Source organism: Apostichopus japonicus, chromosome 11 (genome assembly GCF_037975245.1).
Source record: "Apostichopus japonicus isolate 1M-3 chromosome 11, ASM3797524v1, whole genome shotgun sequence".
Taxonomy (NCBI): Eukaryota; Metazoa; Echinodermata; class Holothuroidea; order Aspidochirotida; family Stichopodidae; genus Apostichopus; species Apostichopus japonicus.
This window is the reverse complement of record NC_092571.1, coordinates 6,589,994-6,603,859: the sequence shown is the minus strand read 5'-3', so window position 1 is coordinate 6,603,859 and position 13,866 is coordinate 6,589,994. Positions and strand designations below refer to the sequence as shown.

Here is a 13,866-nt window from a genome sequence, read left to right as displayed (position 1 = left end):
TCATTTAGCTATTTACATTAATGAAAGTTTCGTTATGTCGAGAACAACGGCAACAGTTTCCTTCAGGTTGCATTGTTTATTAATGCAAACAAAAACTCTGTTTTGTTAGAACCTCTATATATGGCTTATTTAACAACCTCGTTTTTGGTATAGGCTGTCAAAGAAGTGAGCAGTCGTTTTGCACGAACTATGTAAAACTATGATAGTTATTACTATGCTTCGCTTGCGTGTTTGGTCTAGGTTAACTTTGAGGGGAGCTATTGATAAAGCCCGAAACACAAAGGCTGTCCAAGCACAGCTAATCCAGCTAATCCGAATGACACCACCAAGTACAAGTTAAGTTGTGCATTATTCCAGGAAAAGCAAAGACTATATGACAAGCAAACCTCAGCCCAGCAAATACAAACCGAAAACTGATAAGAGAAGATGTGAAGGCAATCTCATACGAGACTGTCGGTATTGCGGTGGAACACATGCAAAATACAGAAATGATTGCCATGCAAGTGCCACAGAAAGAATCACTTTGCAAAACTATGTAAACAAATCAAAGGTCGAGTTCATCAAATCGGGGAAAATGAATTGATGGCAACAGTTCTGAAGAGTCAGTATATTTGCACAATCATTCATACTGTAGGCACGGTCCAGTCTGATGGCACTCAGTAGTTCGACAACATAAGTATGAACTCACAGAACAGTCCAGCAGACTACACAATCAGATGCCAAATGAAAGTCGAATATGCAAAACAACATCCACTGCTGTCAGCTAAAACATGTCAGACTTAGGCTGGTTAGAGCTGAAAAATATCAATAATGTGCAGAACAATGCTTACAGGCCAAACAACAGTTATGACAGCATCGTTGATGAATACCATGATGTCTTCGAGGGCCTGGGGTGCTTGCCTGGCAAATATCACATCACAATAGATCCAAATGTTCAACCAGTGCAGCACTATCTAAGAAACGTGGCGGTTGCCCTCAAGTCAGAGCTAAAGAATAAAAAATGAGTAAGCTTGATGAAAAGGAGATTTTGGCAAAAGTTACTTCCCCAACAGAGTGGATGAGCAGTATGGTGGTAGTGATGAAGCCAAATAAACTCAGGATCTGACTTGACCCAACGACTTAAAATATGCCATCAAGAGACCACGTTATCCACTGCCTTCCATGCCCTGCAAAAGCCAAGATATTCTCCGTCATTGGTGCAAAAGACGGTTTTGGGCAAGACAATTTTTTTTTGTGGCGGCGTATGCCATTCGGTACTGCCTCGGCTCCAGAAGGATACCAAAGACGAGGAGTAGAAGTAATACAGATAACATCCTTGTGTATGGCTGTGGTTACACAGAGGAAGCCATAATAGATCATGATGCACAACTAAAACAAACAAACTATTAGACAGGGCTACGGAGGTGAACCAAAAGCTTAACAGAGAAATATGCACTTGAGACTGGAAGAAGTACCATACATTGGGCACCTCCTCACACCAGAAGGACTCAAACCAGACCCTGAGAAAATCAAGGCCATCTTGCAAATGCCTAAGGCAATTCCAGAGATTCTTGGGCTTCGTTAATTACCGTTCGAAGTTTATACCTAAACTACCTGATGTGTGTGTGTGCCTTTGCGAAATCTGACACAAAGATGCAGCCTGGACTTAATCACCTCAGTCATTAGATATTACAATATCAAAGAAGAAGCTTCAATTCAGTGTTACGTCAGAACGGCCTACGAGCAAGTCTATGCAACAGGAGCAGCCGGTGGCCTTTGCATCAGAACTGTCACACCCATAGAAGAGAGATGTGTGAAAATAGAGAAAGAGTGTCTAGCAATTGTCTTTGCTTGTGACAAATTTGAACAGTATATCATTGGAAAGCACAGTGTTAAAGTTGAGACTGACCACAAACCGATGGTCAGCATCTTCAAAAACCATGGATGTAAGCCCCCAAAAGACTCCAACGTATGCTACTACGTCTTCAGAAGTTCAGCTTCAAGTAACTAACAAACAGGGGCAAGAGATGCATATAGCTGACTTCCTGTCTAGAGCTTCCCTCATCTAAGGGCAGTGACCACAAAGATGCTCCAAAGTACCACATTCTAAAGATAACCGAACAACAACAGTTGTCGAAAATACATAAGAGTATCCGACCAAAGACTTCTGCAAATCCAATGAAATACTGACGAAGACCAAAATTTGCAAACTCAAGATTGCAGAAAATATCTTGAAAAAATCCAAGCGAGATTGCACAGATTAAAGGCAATCCATCCTAAGAAATACACCAGCATAGGACCAGTGCTCAAATCCTGTCCAAAGACCAATGTCAAGGAGAACACAAACACTACTGCTTACTACACAGGCACTACTTCAGCCGAAGGTGGTTGAAAATGTAACCAAGGACAATATTTTGAGGAGACAAAAATCCAAAGCATGGTATGAACAAACAACAAAGCCGTTGCCTGAGTCACAAATTGGTCAGCCCGAGTGAAACCAGTAACCCATGACCTACCTTATAGAAATGGGACATGCGTATCCCCAGCTCAACCAACGATCCTGCATAGTTGAGGTCTGACGGACAGCTTTACCGGTGTAACAAGAAACACTTCAAACCCTCCAGTGAAAGTACAAAGAACGAGACACTATCCTTCTCCGATGGGAAACAGACCGAATCCAGTGATGACATCAGTCACGTTGCTAAAGAACACTTTATCCCCTTTGACTCACCTAAAGCAGTTAAAACTACGACAGGGAGGGTGGTGAAGTTCCCAAAAGTACAGGAAAATAGGAAGAGGTCAAGTTTTAATTTATTATTATTCATTAGCATAATCTTGCGTTTATAGAGCTACTTATATGTACCTTACTTATGGTCTAATTATCCTCAGAGTGCACCATCTGACTTTAAATTGTTTGTGTGTGTGAGGGGGGATGGAGATCCATATACCCCACTACATTGAAATCAGCTTCAATGACCCAGGCAGAAGCCCTTCTTTATATAATATTCCATTCGCATCTGGCCCTCCTAAAACGCCTCAGGCACCTACCTAAATCAGTCGATGGATATTTAACTTTATTAGCATAACATTGCGATAAGAGCTAATAATTTATACCTTACCGGTAGTCAAACATGCCTCAGAATCGTGGGAGTCGGTTTTAATGACCCCGGAGCAGCACCCCTAAATCAGTCGGGGGAATTTTGAAAACGAAGATTAAGCACGCAACTGATGTTTACGCCAAGACAGCCTCTTTCTTCTCTCCGCACTTTTATAATACAATTCTTCTTTTATTAGGAAAGTAGATTTCAAGTCAATTAATGGTGATAACATACTTTGTTGGGAATGAGATGACAGTCTGCTGTAAGTGTAAGTTGCTGTTTGTCCAATAGGCCTGTATAGGCCTAGCTGATTTGAAATTGAAAATTAAAAGGCCTACGTTGCAACACGACAGAGTCCATTTTTGGAGCTTCCAAATAAATGACGATGAACATTACATTCTCACTTTTCAAGACCTCAAGATGCTACCAACGTGTTCATGTGTGCCTGGGGCTGAGTACAAAACCCCATAATTTTCTCACATATGGCTGTGGGGATACTCCCCTCTAAAAAGGCTCGCTATCTGAAGTTTCAGAAGCCAGCAGCCAAGGGTAAAATCGACACTGACCGCCTACCACCAACGGAAATGCAACAACAGAACATTCCCTTCGTGTATACATTTTCAAGTTGTGCTATGGAAGCATCTAAACACCCCCGTTTTTTAGCCCATTGGAAGAGGATGGGAGGTAGATAGCAGCAGAAATCTCAGGCCGAAGATTCTGACCGGGGAGTCGCCTCAAACAACCTTCCAAAAGGAATTTGTTGCTGCGACTGCAAGGAACGAGAGGCAGTGCCGTGTAAGTGCATGCAGCTGGCAAGTCATATGCATGTGGATACTGTTCCAATGGAGCAGATGCAGGATAACTTGGTAGCAATGAAGAGGAAACCGACTGATTCAGTTATTTGTTTGTTGCTTTAGCTATAGTTACAGTAAGTTTCTGATCAGTCAGTAGTTGATTTTTAAATGCCCATATTTGTACTTTAACTGCACTGAACTGTTCAAACCACCCTCATTGAAAAGTGTACACGTTAGCTATGATAGGGTGTTTAGTGTTTTAAATGATGATTGTTTCAATTCAAAATGATGCACAACCCTTGAAATTTATGCCGTTTTAGTGATGAAACCACTATTTTGACCTATGACCTCATATTTGGAGGTCAAGATTTGTTCCTAATGGTCCTAGTTTAGTGTTTGTTTCCTTCTAGTATAATGCTGTGCATTTTGACAGCAAGATTAACCATATACCATATTTTGTTGCTGAGATACAAATCATAGTGTTTTAGGTCAGGGAGAGTGACCTTTAACCCCCTTAAAAGGCAATTGCCCCACCCACAATCTTTCTTCTATATTTACTTTCTATCTTTATATCCATAGTACACACATCAGTTGAAATTAGCTTCTTTAACAATTTCGCAGATGAACAAGTTAGGGATAATAAGAATAATTAGCTGCGAGGTTGCCACATTTACCACCATCTCATAATTCGGACATGGCAATGTGAGGATTCTTTTAACGGTTTTTGGTCTGATTGGATATGGGTTATGTTGCGGAATCCTTAGATAGGACCGCAGTAGCGATAGGATGTCGTACCAGTGGCGTACTAAGCAGGAGTGATCCGCCCGGGTACCAGCCAAGGGGTACCATGCCAAAGCCTACCCCACCCCCTCCCCAAACCCCCTAAAAAATGTACTGTTGAAAAATATATATGATACACCCAGACATTACACTATATTTATATGTTTAAATTTTGAAATTATTTATGGGGATACTAGTGGCGGACAGCTACAGAGGAACTTTTACCTATTTTATAAATCTTTGTAGTGATGTTTATACCGATCTAAATTGTCTACTAAAGATAAATATTTTGAACAAACGATGGGATTAATTAAGATGCATTCGCTAAAGCAAGAGAATTCCTTTACCTATAATTTTCAAATTGCTCAACTTATTAAAATTTAGCGATATTGTTAGGCTGAATGAGGCCACATTCTTTTACAAGGCTTGGAATGGCTTACTTCCTGCAGCCTTTCATGACTTCTTTACTACTAACAGCGCCATACATAGTCACCGCACTAGAAGTGCCGGTCAAGCTGCACCACAACTTATGTAATACAACATTCGGTACGTTAAGTTAAAAGAATCGTGCCTTATTAAGACATTAATTATATTTACATTTATGTATATATGTATTTCTTTCTTTCTTTCTTCTTGGGAGTCCTTTACCTTGTTAAGCCTGAATTGGCTTTTTAGAAGACTTCCCTCCACATGTATATATTTATTATCTGTGGAAAATCAAATAAATAAATCAAATCAAATTATCAGTTGCCAGTGATAACACCCTTTTGCATCTAAGCCACCTTACATCAACAAACATTTCAAACTGCTCCCTAAACTTCTCCCCCAGGATGGTATCCCCAACACGACGTGACAAAAGAAGGACCCGCCCAGGTGCCAACTAATCCAAGTACGCAACTGTGTCGTACTTAGATCAAAGAATGTGATAGTTTAGCCAAGGTAAGAAATGTGTGTTTTGCAGAGAAGGAAAGTTATCTCACCAGAAGAGCAATGAATTAAACGAAGTATAAATTACAATGTGTATGTGGGAGGGGGGGGGGGGGTAGTGTACAAAAAATGGAAGTGCAAAAACCCACCTGTTTAAAGGTCAAACCACCGAAACTTGAAACAAGGAACACTCCCTACAGTACCCCCCCCCCCCCTCCTTACCCCACGCTTCAACAGTGAACCAAAGTTTAATTTAAGAAAAGTTTGACTTTGGTATGAAATTCAAGATTGTAACAAAACTTAATCTTACATAACCAGGGTCGTAAATTGACAATATTCTAAGAGAGGTGTTGATCGATTTCGAGACCGACTTGTCTTTTTGCGACCGATTGTAGTGACTAGTCTCGCAACGTTTCGAATAATAAAACCAACAAAAGCTTACTTTATAACTTCAACTGTACACTGTTATTGGCTGGGAGTGCAGGCCACATTGCAAGATCGGCAATGAATATAACACGGAACGCCTTTTTACGGTTAGATTCGTTTAACACGGCAGCATACAGAAACGTACTCAAAGCCAAAGTGAATTAATCAGGTCACACATCCGGAGTCTATGCATGCTACGTAAGTTCGTCAATACCGCCCTCATTTTTTCGGGAAAGCATTTCATACTATAGTTTTCTAATTAAATATTTTTTATCGCAAGCAAAAGGCTGTACATGGCGTGAATATGATATTTTTCTATAACATACATTATTTAAGAAGATTTTCCTCGTAGTTACCTCTTTAAAGGTAGACATCAATGGCGACTGCTTACTTCTGGCAAAAAAAATGTTATTTTGCAGCAGTCAATCTGCGTATTATTGATTAAACACGGATGTGCTTATTCGCGGTTCGATTTCCGTTGTTCAGTTTTTATCTTAGCAAGCGTGAAAAACAGGAAATTAGCTGTATGTTTTGCAACTGTAAAGAAAGTAACTTTGATTATGTACGATTCAAATTTTCATGGGATGTCTACCTTGAAATATTCTTAACGGAACCAAATACATATTTGTTTGTTGACACGCGCAGACGAGCCCAACACTAAGGAGGAATACATAGCACTCCATCAGATCGATATTGTTCAAATGATTGCAGGTTTGGCAATATCTTTGACTCTCTGTAACAAGGTTATAAATCTTTCAAGCACCCCATTGAGGTAGTCATTATCTGCTAGCCATTCTGTTTATGATATTACATAATAGTTGATTATTAAATCACAAATACAGACATTATAGGATAATGAATAAGGAGCATTATCATATATACACACCCCACTTTTTTTCTTTTCTAAAGCACGTGAATATTCTACGTGTTTCAATTCTTAACTGTTTGACTTGACGCGAACTTGATTATGTTTCCAAATGCATGGTCAATTAATAAGTTAGTTACAATGACCGACAATTTGTTTTGAGAAACCTAAAAATATTAATTCAATGGAACATGAAATCATCGCAAAAGTGCAATTTGAATGCTTGAAGAACATTCAAAGTCTACATTGTTTAAAAACAAATTGTTTCGACAAAAATTGTTTCAAGAAATATTAACTATCAACTACGATTTAAATTAAGACATTAGATGCGCATGTTGGTCTGATGACATTATTGACTACCCACCATTTTTTACAATTCCTGATCAGGTACTTCGAAGTACTGCATAAATTGAACTCAAACACCGCTATCAAGAATAAAGATCATTTTGGATTTACTTTTAACAGCAAATTAAGATTTATTTGTGTATTTCCTACCACTGTCCAACGGTGGTTATGAGAATGTCCCTTCAACTATGCACGATTGAGTTACATTCCAAATGGAAGACTAATAGCACAAATGAGACCTTACTTATAAATAGCTGGCGCTCTTACAGTTTACAGTTTACTGCTTATAGTACTGTAATAGAGCTCACATTAAAAGTTTCTCATTTTACAGTCGGAGGTCACCTACCTTGATTTACCGTTGAGCTAATTAAAAAATCTCTCTACTAGCTTATTTAGCTCTTTATAATCCATGTTATGCCATGCGTATAACGGTATAGCCTAAACTGTTACGGTATTGAGAGAAACTGTTACTCCCACAAATGAGTAACAAGAAGCAATATATTTTCTTTTCTGTAAGCACCACAGGGACCCCACCGATATAATTCATCGATATGTCTGTGGATCCTTCATTTATGAGATACAAGGTAACGTTTTCCAGGTCAAAAAATCACAGGAAGTTCAACTGCCAGAAGTTTGTCCGACAGCCATTTTTCGTGACCATGTTCATTCACATTGAATACGTTGTATAACATATTTATGGACGGTTGTGACTAGCATTGTGCCTAAGCGGATATATAGTCACCGAACCTCAGTTCCATAGTAGAAAATGGGGATCTTCTTACCAGCTTCTTTTGACACTGGCCACAGCCCCTCCCCCCCCCCCCCACTATTCGAAATTATAAGATAATACATTCTTCAATCTGCTTTATTTGAACGAATACATTTGTAAGTGAGAACATTTTGACCGTGGATGGCATTTTTGACACTGGCAAATGATGATCTAACAAAGAAGAATAAAGTTGTTGCAAGAATATGTTGGTTTTTGCACATAATAAAGACAATTATAACGCAATTTAAAGTACCTTGAGCACATCTTGGGCTTTAAAGCACCCTTTCCTGTCCTTTCCGCAGAGGTAGCGATTATGTCATAAATCGATTGGTGGAATGACAGTCATTCTATAAAGAGTCCAGCCACCGCCAAATTACCATTTAAAAAGGAAATGGCAAATTGTATTTTCTACGTTCACTACAGAGCACCGTTCACTGGGTTGTTTTCTGTTGCACCATACACTCGAAGCTGCGTTAAATCAAGTGTGATAGAGACGTTTCTGTACACAGCTCTATATACGCTAGTACAACTCTCCATGCGTAGTCACTTATGTTTACAATACTTGCTGGACTTTGACATACCTTTTTGATTTCCTTGTAGTGATTGCTTACATATTCCTAGAAAGGTTAATGTTTAAGTCTAAAGGTTATATTGAACTTATTATATATTATACTTATTGAACTTCTATAGACTAGAATTAAAACTTAATATCGTCCCTACTTATGGTAGGTAAATGGTGGGTAAAAATAGACAGGAATCCAATTCAATGTTTCCCTTAGCATTCACGACATAAACTTGCGTTTCAATTCATTTTATCTTTGAACTGTGGTATTTCACCTCACGACATAGTTTGATAGTAGTTGACACTCGCAGTATACCTTTGAAGGTGGCAATCCTGAAGGTTCCTTTGAAGTTGCAGCAAAAGTCACTTTTTCCTTAATTTGACCTCTCGTTGAACTTTGGGTTCAGTTACCACGTGATACACACGTTCGTACAGTACATGGATCAGGAACTGCATAACAACCTTGAAGTTTTCGAGACTACGCATGGAGCCCAAATGAAGATGCTAAACAGCTGATCTTTACTGAACATTCGGTTTGATTTTGAGGTATTTGGCGGGTTATTTCTTGTAAATTTATATCTCGTCCATGTAGGTTGTCGGCTCGACTGGATTTTGCGCTTGTCTCGTGACCACCAAAAAGGGTCGGCGTGAATAAAAACATTGTGATCAGATAATTGGGAAAGTGAACTGGCTTATTTTACAAGGTAACTACTTGCACGTTAAGCTGCAATTAATTAAAGAAACATACTTAATTAATAATTGAATCGATCACATGTGCGCAAATGGGTGGGATATACAGTGCAACCTAACCAATATACTAAAATAGCTAAATGAAAGAGGCGACCACGTTGCTTGAGAAGCCACAATTCTCCTGTAAGTAGAAGGGCACTAATTATACATGCAGATGTTTTCATCCAAACAATGATTCTCACTTTCACTTCGTTTGGGAAGTGAAAAGCCGAAATTATGAGATAAGAGATTTTGTAAACCTGGTGTTGCGGTTGATACGTTGTACCAACGACCTATCGGGGCAGTGCTATTGATATTACCGAATCGTAAAGACGTTGTATTTCACTGATCTTGCTATTCGTGATTTACCAACAAACAAAGGGTAAATACTACAGACGGGTTGAAATCAGAATGTTGAAAATGGCAGATCTTGTGGCGTATATAATCCGATACAAGTTCTCGTGACGATTTCGTGAAACAGTGTGTACACAGTCTAGAATAACCGGTTTCCTTAGTCTGTCCATGAGAAGGTTTACAAGATTATCGAGTCGATTCTCTCTTCTTTAGCTAGAGTGCTCGCGCGTACCCGAAAAGAACTTTCCAAATACGCAATTTCTAAAAATGGAGTTCCGGGATCTGACAGACAGTGGCGTCACCAGACTTTTCAGTCTGGGGGGGGGGCACCAGCATTTGATGGGGGGCACTTAGATGGATACGGATCAACGTCCTGGGGAGGGGTCCAAGGGGAGGGGGTGCCCTCCAGGCGCGGCGGAACGGGAAAATTATTGGGGGTGGGGGCTAATGTGTAGAGACTATCTAAGCGGAGCGCCACCATCGGTTGGCGCGGAGCGTACAAGAAAATTTTGGGTTTTTCAAACCCCCAGATGGCCGGAAACGGCACTTCCCGAGTGTTTCATGCTGCGAATACCTAGCCCTAAAATATGGGTCTCAAGCCTGCAATTTCTCAGATTGCACGTAAAAGTCTGTAAAAACATTGTAATTTGTATATTCGATGGTGTTTTAAGAGAGTAGCTATTACTCGCAGTGTACTCGCAAAGACGTTTTTGAGTGTAGTAAGGGGATGTTGGAGAACTGGTTGAAATGAAGCAAGTCATTGGCCTAAGACGAAGTTGTGTTGCGCTTACCGGTACTCACACTCACTGCTTCCACTTTTCACGGGGCGTGAAGACGCGGTTGGGGTGACAATATGGTCTATAGCCAGGGGACAGGCCGAGGGTCCCCCAGCATTTACTAAAATTATTACACCTATATAGTATACGTGTGCATCGGACAGATCGACAAGTATGCATTGATAAATGGGCAGATGCACGTTTCGGAGCCTTGGTAAATATTGGGGGGGCTTATCATGCATTTGCCCCCTCAACTTTTTCCTTGGGGGGTTGAGCCCCCCCAAGCTCCCCCGGTTCCGCCGCCACTGCCCCCCCCCCCTCCCCTTTGGAAAATTTTCGCATACGGAGGATGGGCTAGATGCAAAATGCTGCCACATTTGATGCTAAATTCGATCTGAAGATATCTCCAGAAATTGCTATTTTTGAGGTAATGATTTTAACAAGGCGCAGAATTTGCAGAGGATATGAACCACATGCTGTCGATATTATGCCTAACCCTATCAATAGAACCTACATTTGTTGAATTAATGTGTGCATGACCCCGACTCCTTTCTTGTCCTTCTCGTTTTCGCCCATTATCTATTAAGATGTAACAGGTTCCAGCATCGTTATTGGCTCCTATCAGGGATCTCACCATGCAATCCAAAGTTTGATCACACATCGAGTATGGCTCAGTATAGCAGGTGTGAACATTCGCCATTTGTTCCTACAAGCATCTGACCTCAAATGACCTCTGCACCCCCTACACAACAGGGTTAATATATGGGTCCACAAATATAGGCAAGTATGGTGCCTGCGGACCCTCACATTCTCACATTTCGTCAGCTCCTAACCTGTCAACCTCAGACCAAGGCAACATATTGCAGTACCCTCCCTTCTCACAGTCATGTAGCTCGCGAAGCGGACTTGTATATCCGCTGGTATGGCGTGAGCACTGACACATTCAATGTAAATATACCTGTTGTGATGGCGCGGGTTACGACTTCGATACCCGACGTTCAAGGATAAACTTGTTAATTTTTACGCAGCTCATTTGAAGAAAATACGAATTACTGTGCTTCTTTGTCCTTATGAAAAACCAACTCAGATGATGGGAGTTGAATATAACAAAATATATATATATTTTTTTTACCAACCCAAATCTCAGATGGGGGGGGGGCACTCGGGGGGCACTAGGTTTTCCAGGGGACACGTGCCCCCTGCCCCCCCCCCCTTGGCGACGCCACTGCTGACAGACCATGAGGCTTGAGAGGGAAACCAAGCGAAGACTGGGAAAATCCCTAACGTCCTCAAAGAAGAACAGTGGGGAAGAAACGTGGATGCATAACATTGAGCACAATACCCATATAATTGTTATTGGTGGAGGTGTTTATTGCCACGTACAGTAGACTGACCTGTGTTTATCATGCCATAGTGTAATTGTATCTAAATGGTGGTTCGAGCCATTTCTATTGTACTGGTTCTGGTTACTAACAAGCAACTACCTAGTGCACTATAGAACAACTGTATTTGTATACAAACACATTCTTTGCAAATCTGCCATGTAAATGTAAAAGATGATGGAGCGGGCTAGTAATCCCTATATATTGTAGAGCGCATGAGCACTACCATAATGAAGTCATCGAAACCTCAATGCATTTTGCATTCTAGTTACGAGTGTACGGTCTTCCACAGAAATCATTTCTGTGGGGTCTTCCCGCTAGCTCCCACCACGGAGTTGTTGTGGAATAACAATTCCCTGCTCCCACCCATTGAGTATTGAGTGTAACGCACACTCAGTTGTAACGCACACGGTTGGTTCAGAACACACCAAATCATGGCTTTATGTTCACTTACAGTGTGCTGCAGATTGTTGACTTGCCGTAACAATATTCTGCTCCAGCAAGGGAAAGGATTTTATAACGGTACGTGAAAATATTAACATAGCATACGGCTATAGTAATTATTATACCTAGCATGATCTTCACATTGTGCCTAACCAAACATTTCCTCCAGCCTTAACAATCGCAGAACACCTCCACTGGCACTAATGTAGTAGTAAGATCATGTGTAGTATATGTTCCCTTTCGAGGGGAATGGTGATGCACACCCGACGATGATCACACAGTCCCGATGCAAGGCGACTGGGGTTGATAGCGGATCAGTCGTTCGGTAGTTTGGTTCTCGTGCCCGGGTTCTTTCCTGGGCGACTTTTCTTAAAAAGTAGTAGTAGGCATACCTAGCCTAGGCCACTACTACAGTAATAGTACAATCCTAGTACTAGGTTAGTAGGGTTTCAGTTGTTTTCCGCACACGTTACTTTCCGCACATTACATTCCGCTGAAAAAATTCTTGTGCGGAAAGCAACTTTTTTTCCACTTAGCCTACCTGTACACTATATTTTTCCTCAATTTAAGTATACATACCAAATTCAGGATGATGACAATAACATGAGAAAGTATCAAAGAACGTCGATAAGGATGGTTAGACTGAGTTCATGTCAGATAAGTTAAGCTGCTTATAATTTACAGGAGGCCTGGGGTGTATGTAATTAGGGATCACTTAAAGAACTATGAGTTGGTCGGCGGATTAAAGGGCAAAGGGACGCTGTTAATGTTTATGTGAAAATATCACAAAGGACACCCCCCCCCCGCCCACCCGTCTCCTAAAGGATGAAACTTAGCTAGACCAAATCGTCACGGCAGCTCACTTTTTCCCCTTCATGCCATATCAAAAACTACAACCAAATAAGGTGGCGCTGTTTAACTAAAAGTAAACTTGTGCTTACAGCCTAAGCTAGTGCTTACAGCCTAAGCTATAACCTTAGCTATCCTAATAATAATCTAGTCTTGAAGCTACATTTTATCCTGCTATCTTCTCCATCCTCCTAAATCCTTCCATGTGCCTAATCATTTCAGTAAGTCATTCTGTTCCTCCCCCCCCAAAAACGGTACTTTCCGCTGACAAATTTGTGTGCAGAAAACACCATTTTGTTTCAGCGGAAAGTAACGTGTGCGGAAAATAACGGTACCCGGTTAGTCAGGGGCGTAGCGAGCGGGGGGGTGTGGGGGGGTGTCACACCCCCCCAATAATTTGGTCGCTGTCGGCAAATTTTGGGTCTGTCGGCAAAAGGAGAAAAGGTGAAAGAGCGGAAGGGGAAGAAAGAAGGAAAGCTGAATAGAGAAAAGGAGAACGGGAGCTTCTTCCGTGCCAAATTTGACTTAAAATATGCACCAGATTGCATCTAAGGACGTTTTAAAACTAAAATTTTAGACCCCCTACCCTTAGACCCCTCCCCCATTTCAGTCACCACTTCCAGATCCGTCGGCAAATCAAATTTGACTTAAAATATGCACCAGATTGCACCTAAGGACGTTTCAAAACTAAAAATTTTCCAAAGGGGAGGGGGACATCCCCTCCCCTTAGACCCCTCCCCCATTTCAGTCACAACTTCCAGATCCGTCGGCAAATCAAATTTGACTT

General features: G+C 41.0%; 1 protein-coding gene across 1 annotated transcript in view; it reads right to left on the bottom strand.

Moving 5' to 3' along the window:
* LOC139976031 (polyamine-transporting ATPase 13A3-like) overlaps window positions 1-8,479 on the bottom strand; it is a 77,793-nt gene extending 69,314 nt beyond the window's left edge. Inside the window, exon 1 of the mRNA XM_071984422.1 lies at window positions 8,237-8,479. Coding sequence (XP_071840523.1) covers window positions 8,237-8,247 — 11 coding nt within the window. The 5' untranslated portion in view covers window positions 8,248-8,479. The remainder of the gene's footprint in view (window positions 1-8,236) is intronic.
* Between the last annotated feature and the right edge of the window lie 5,387 nt (window positions 8,480-13,866).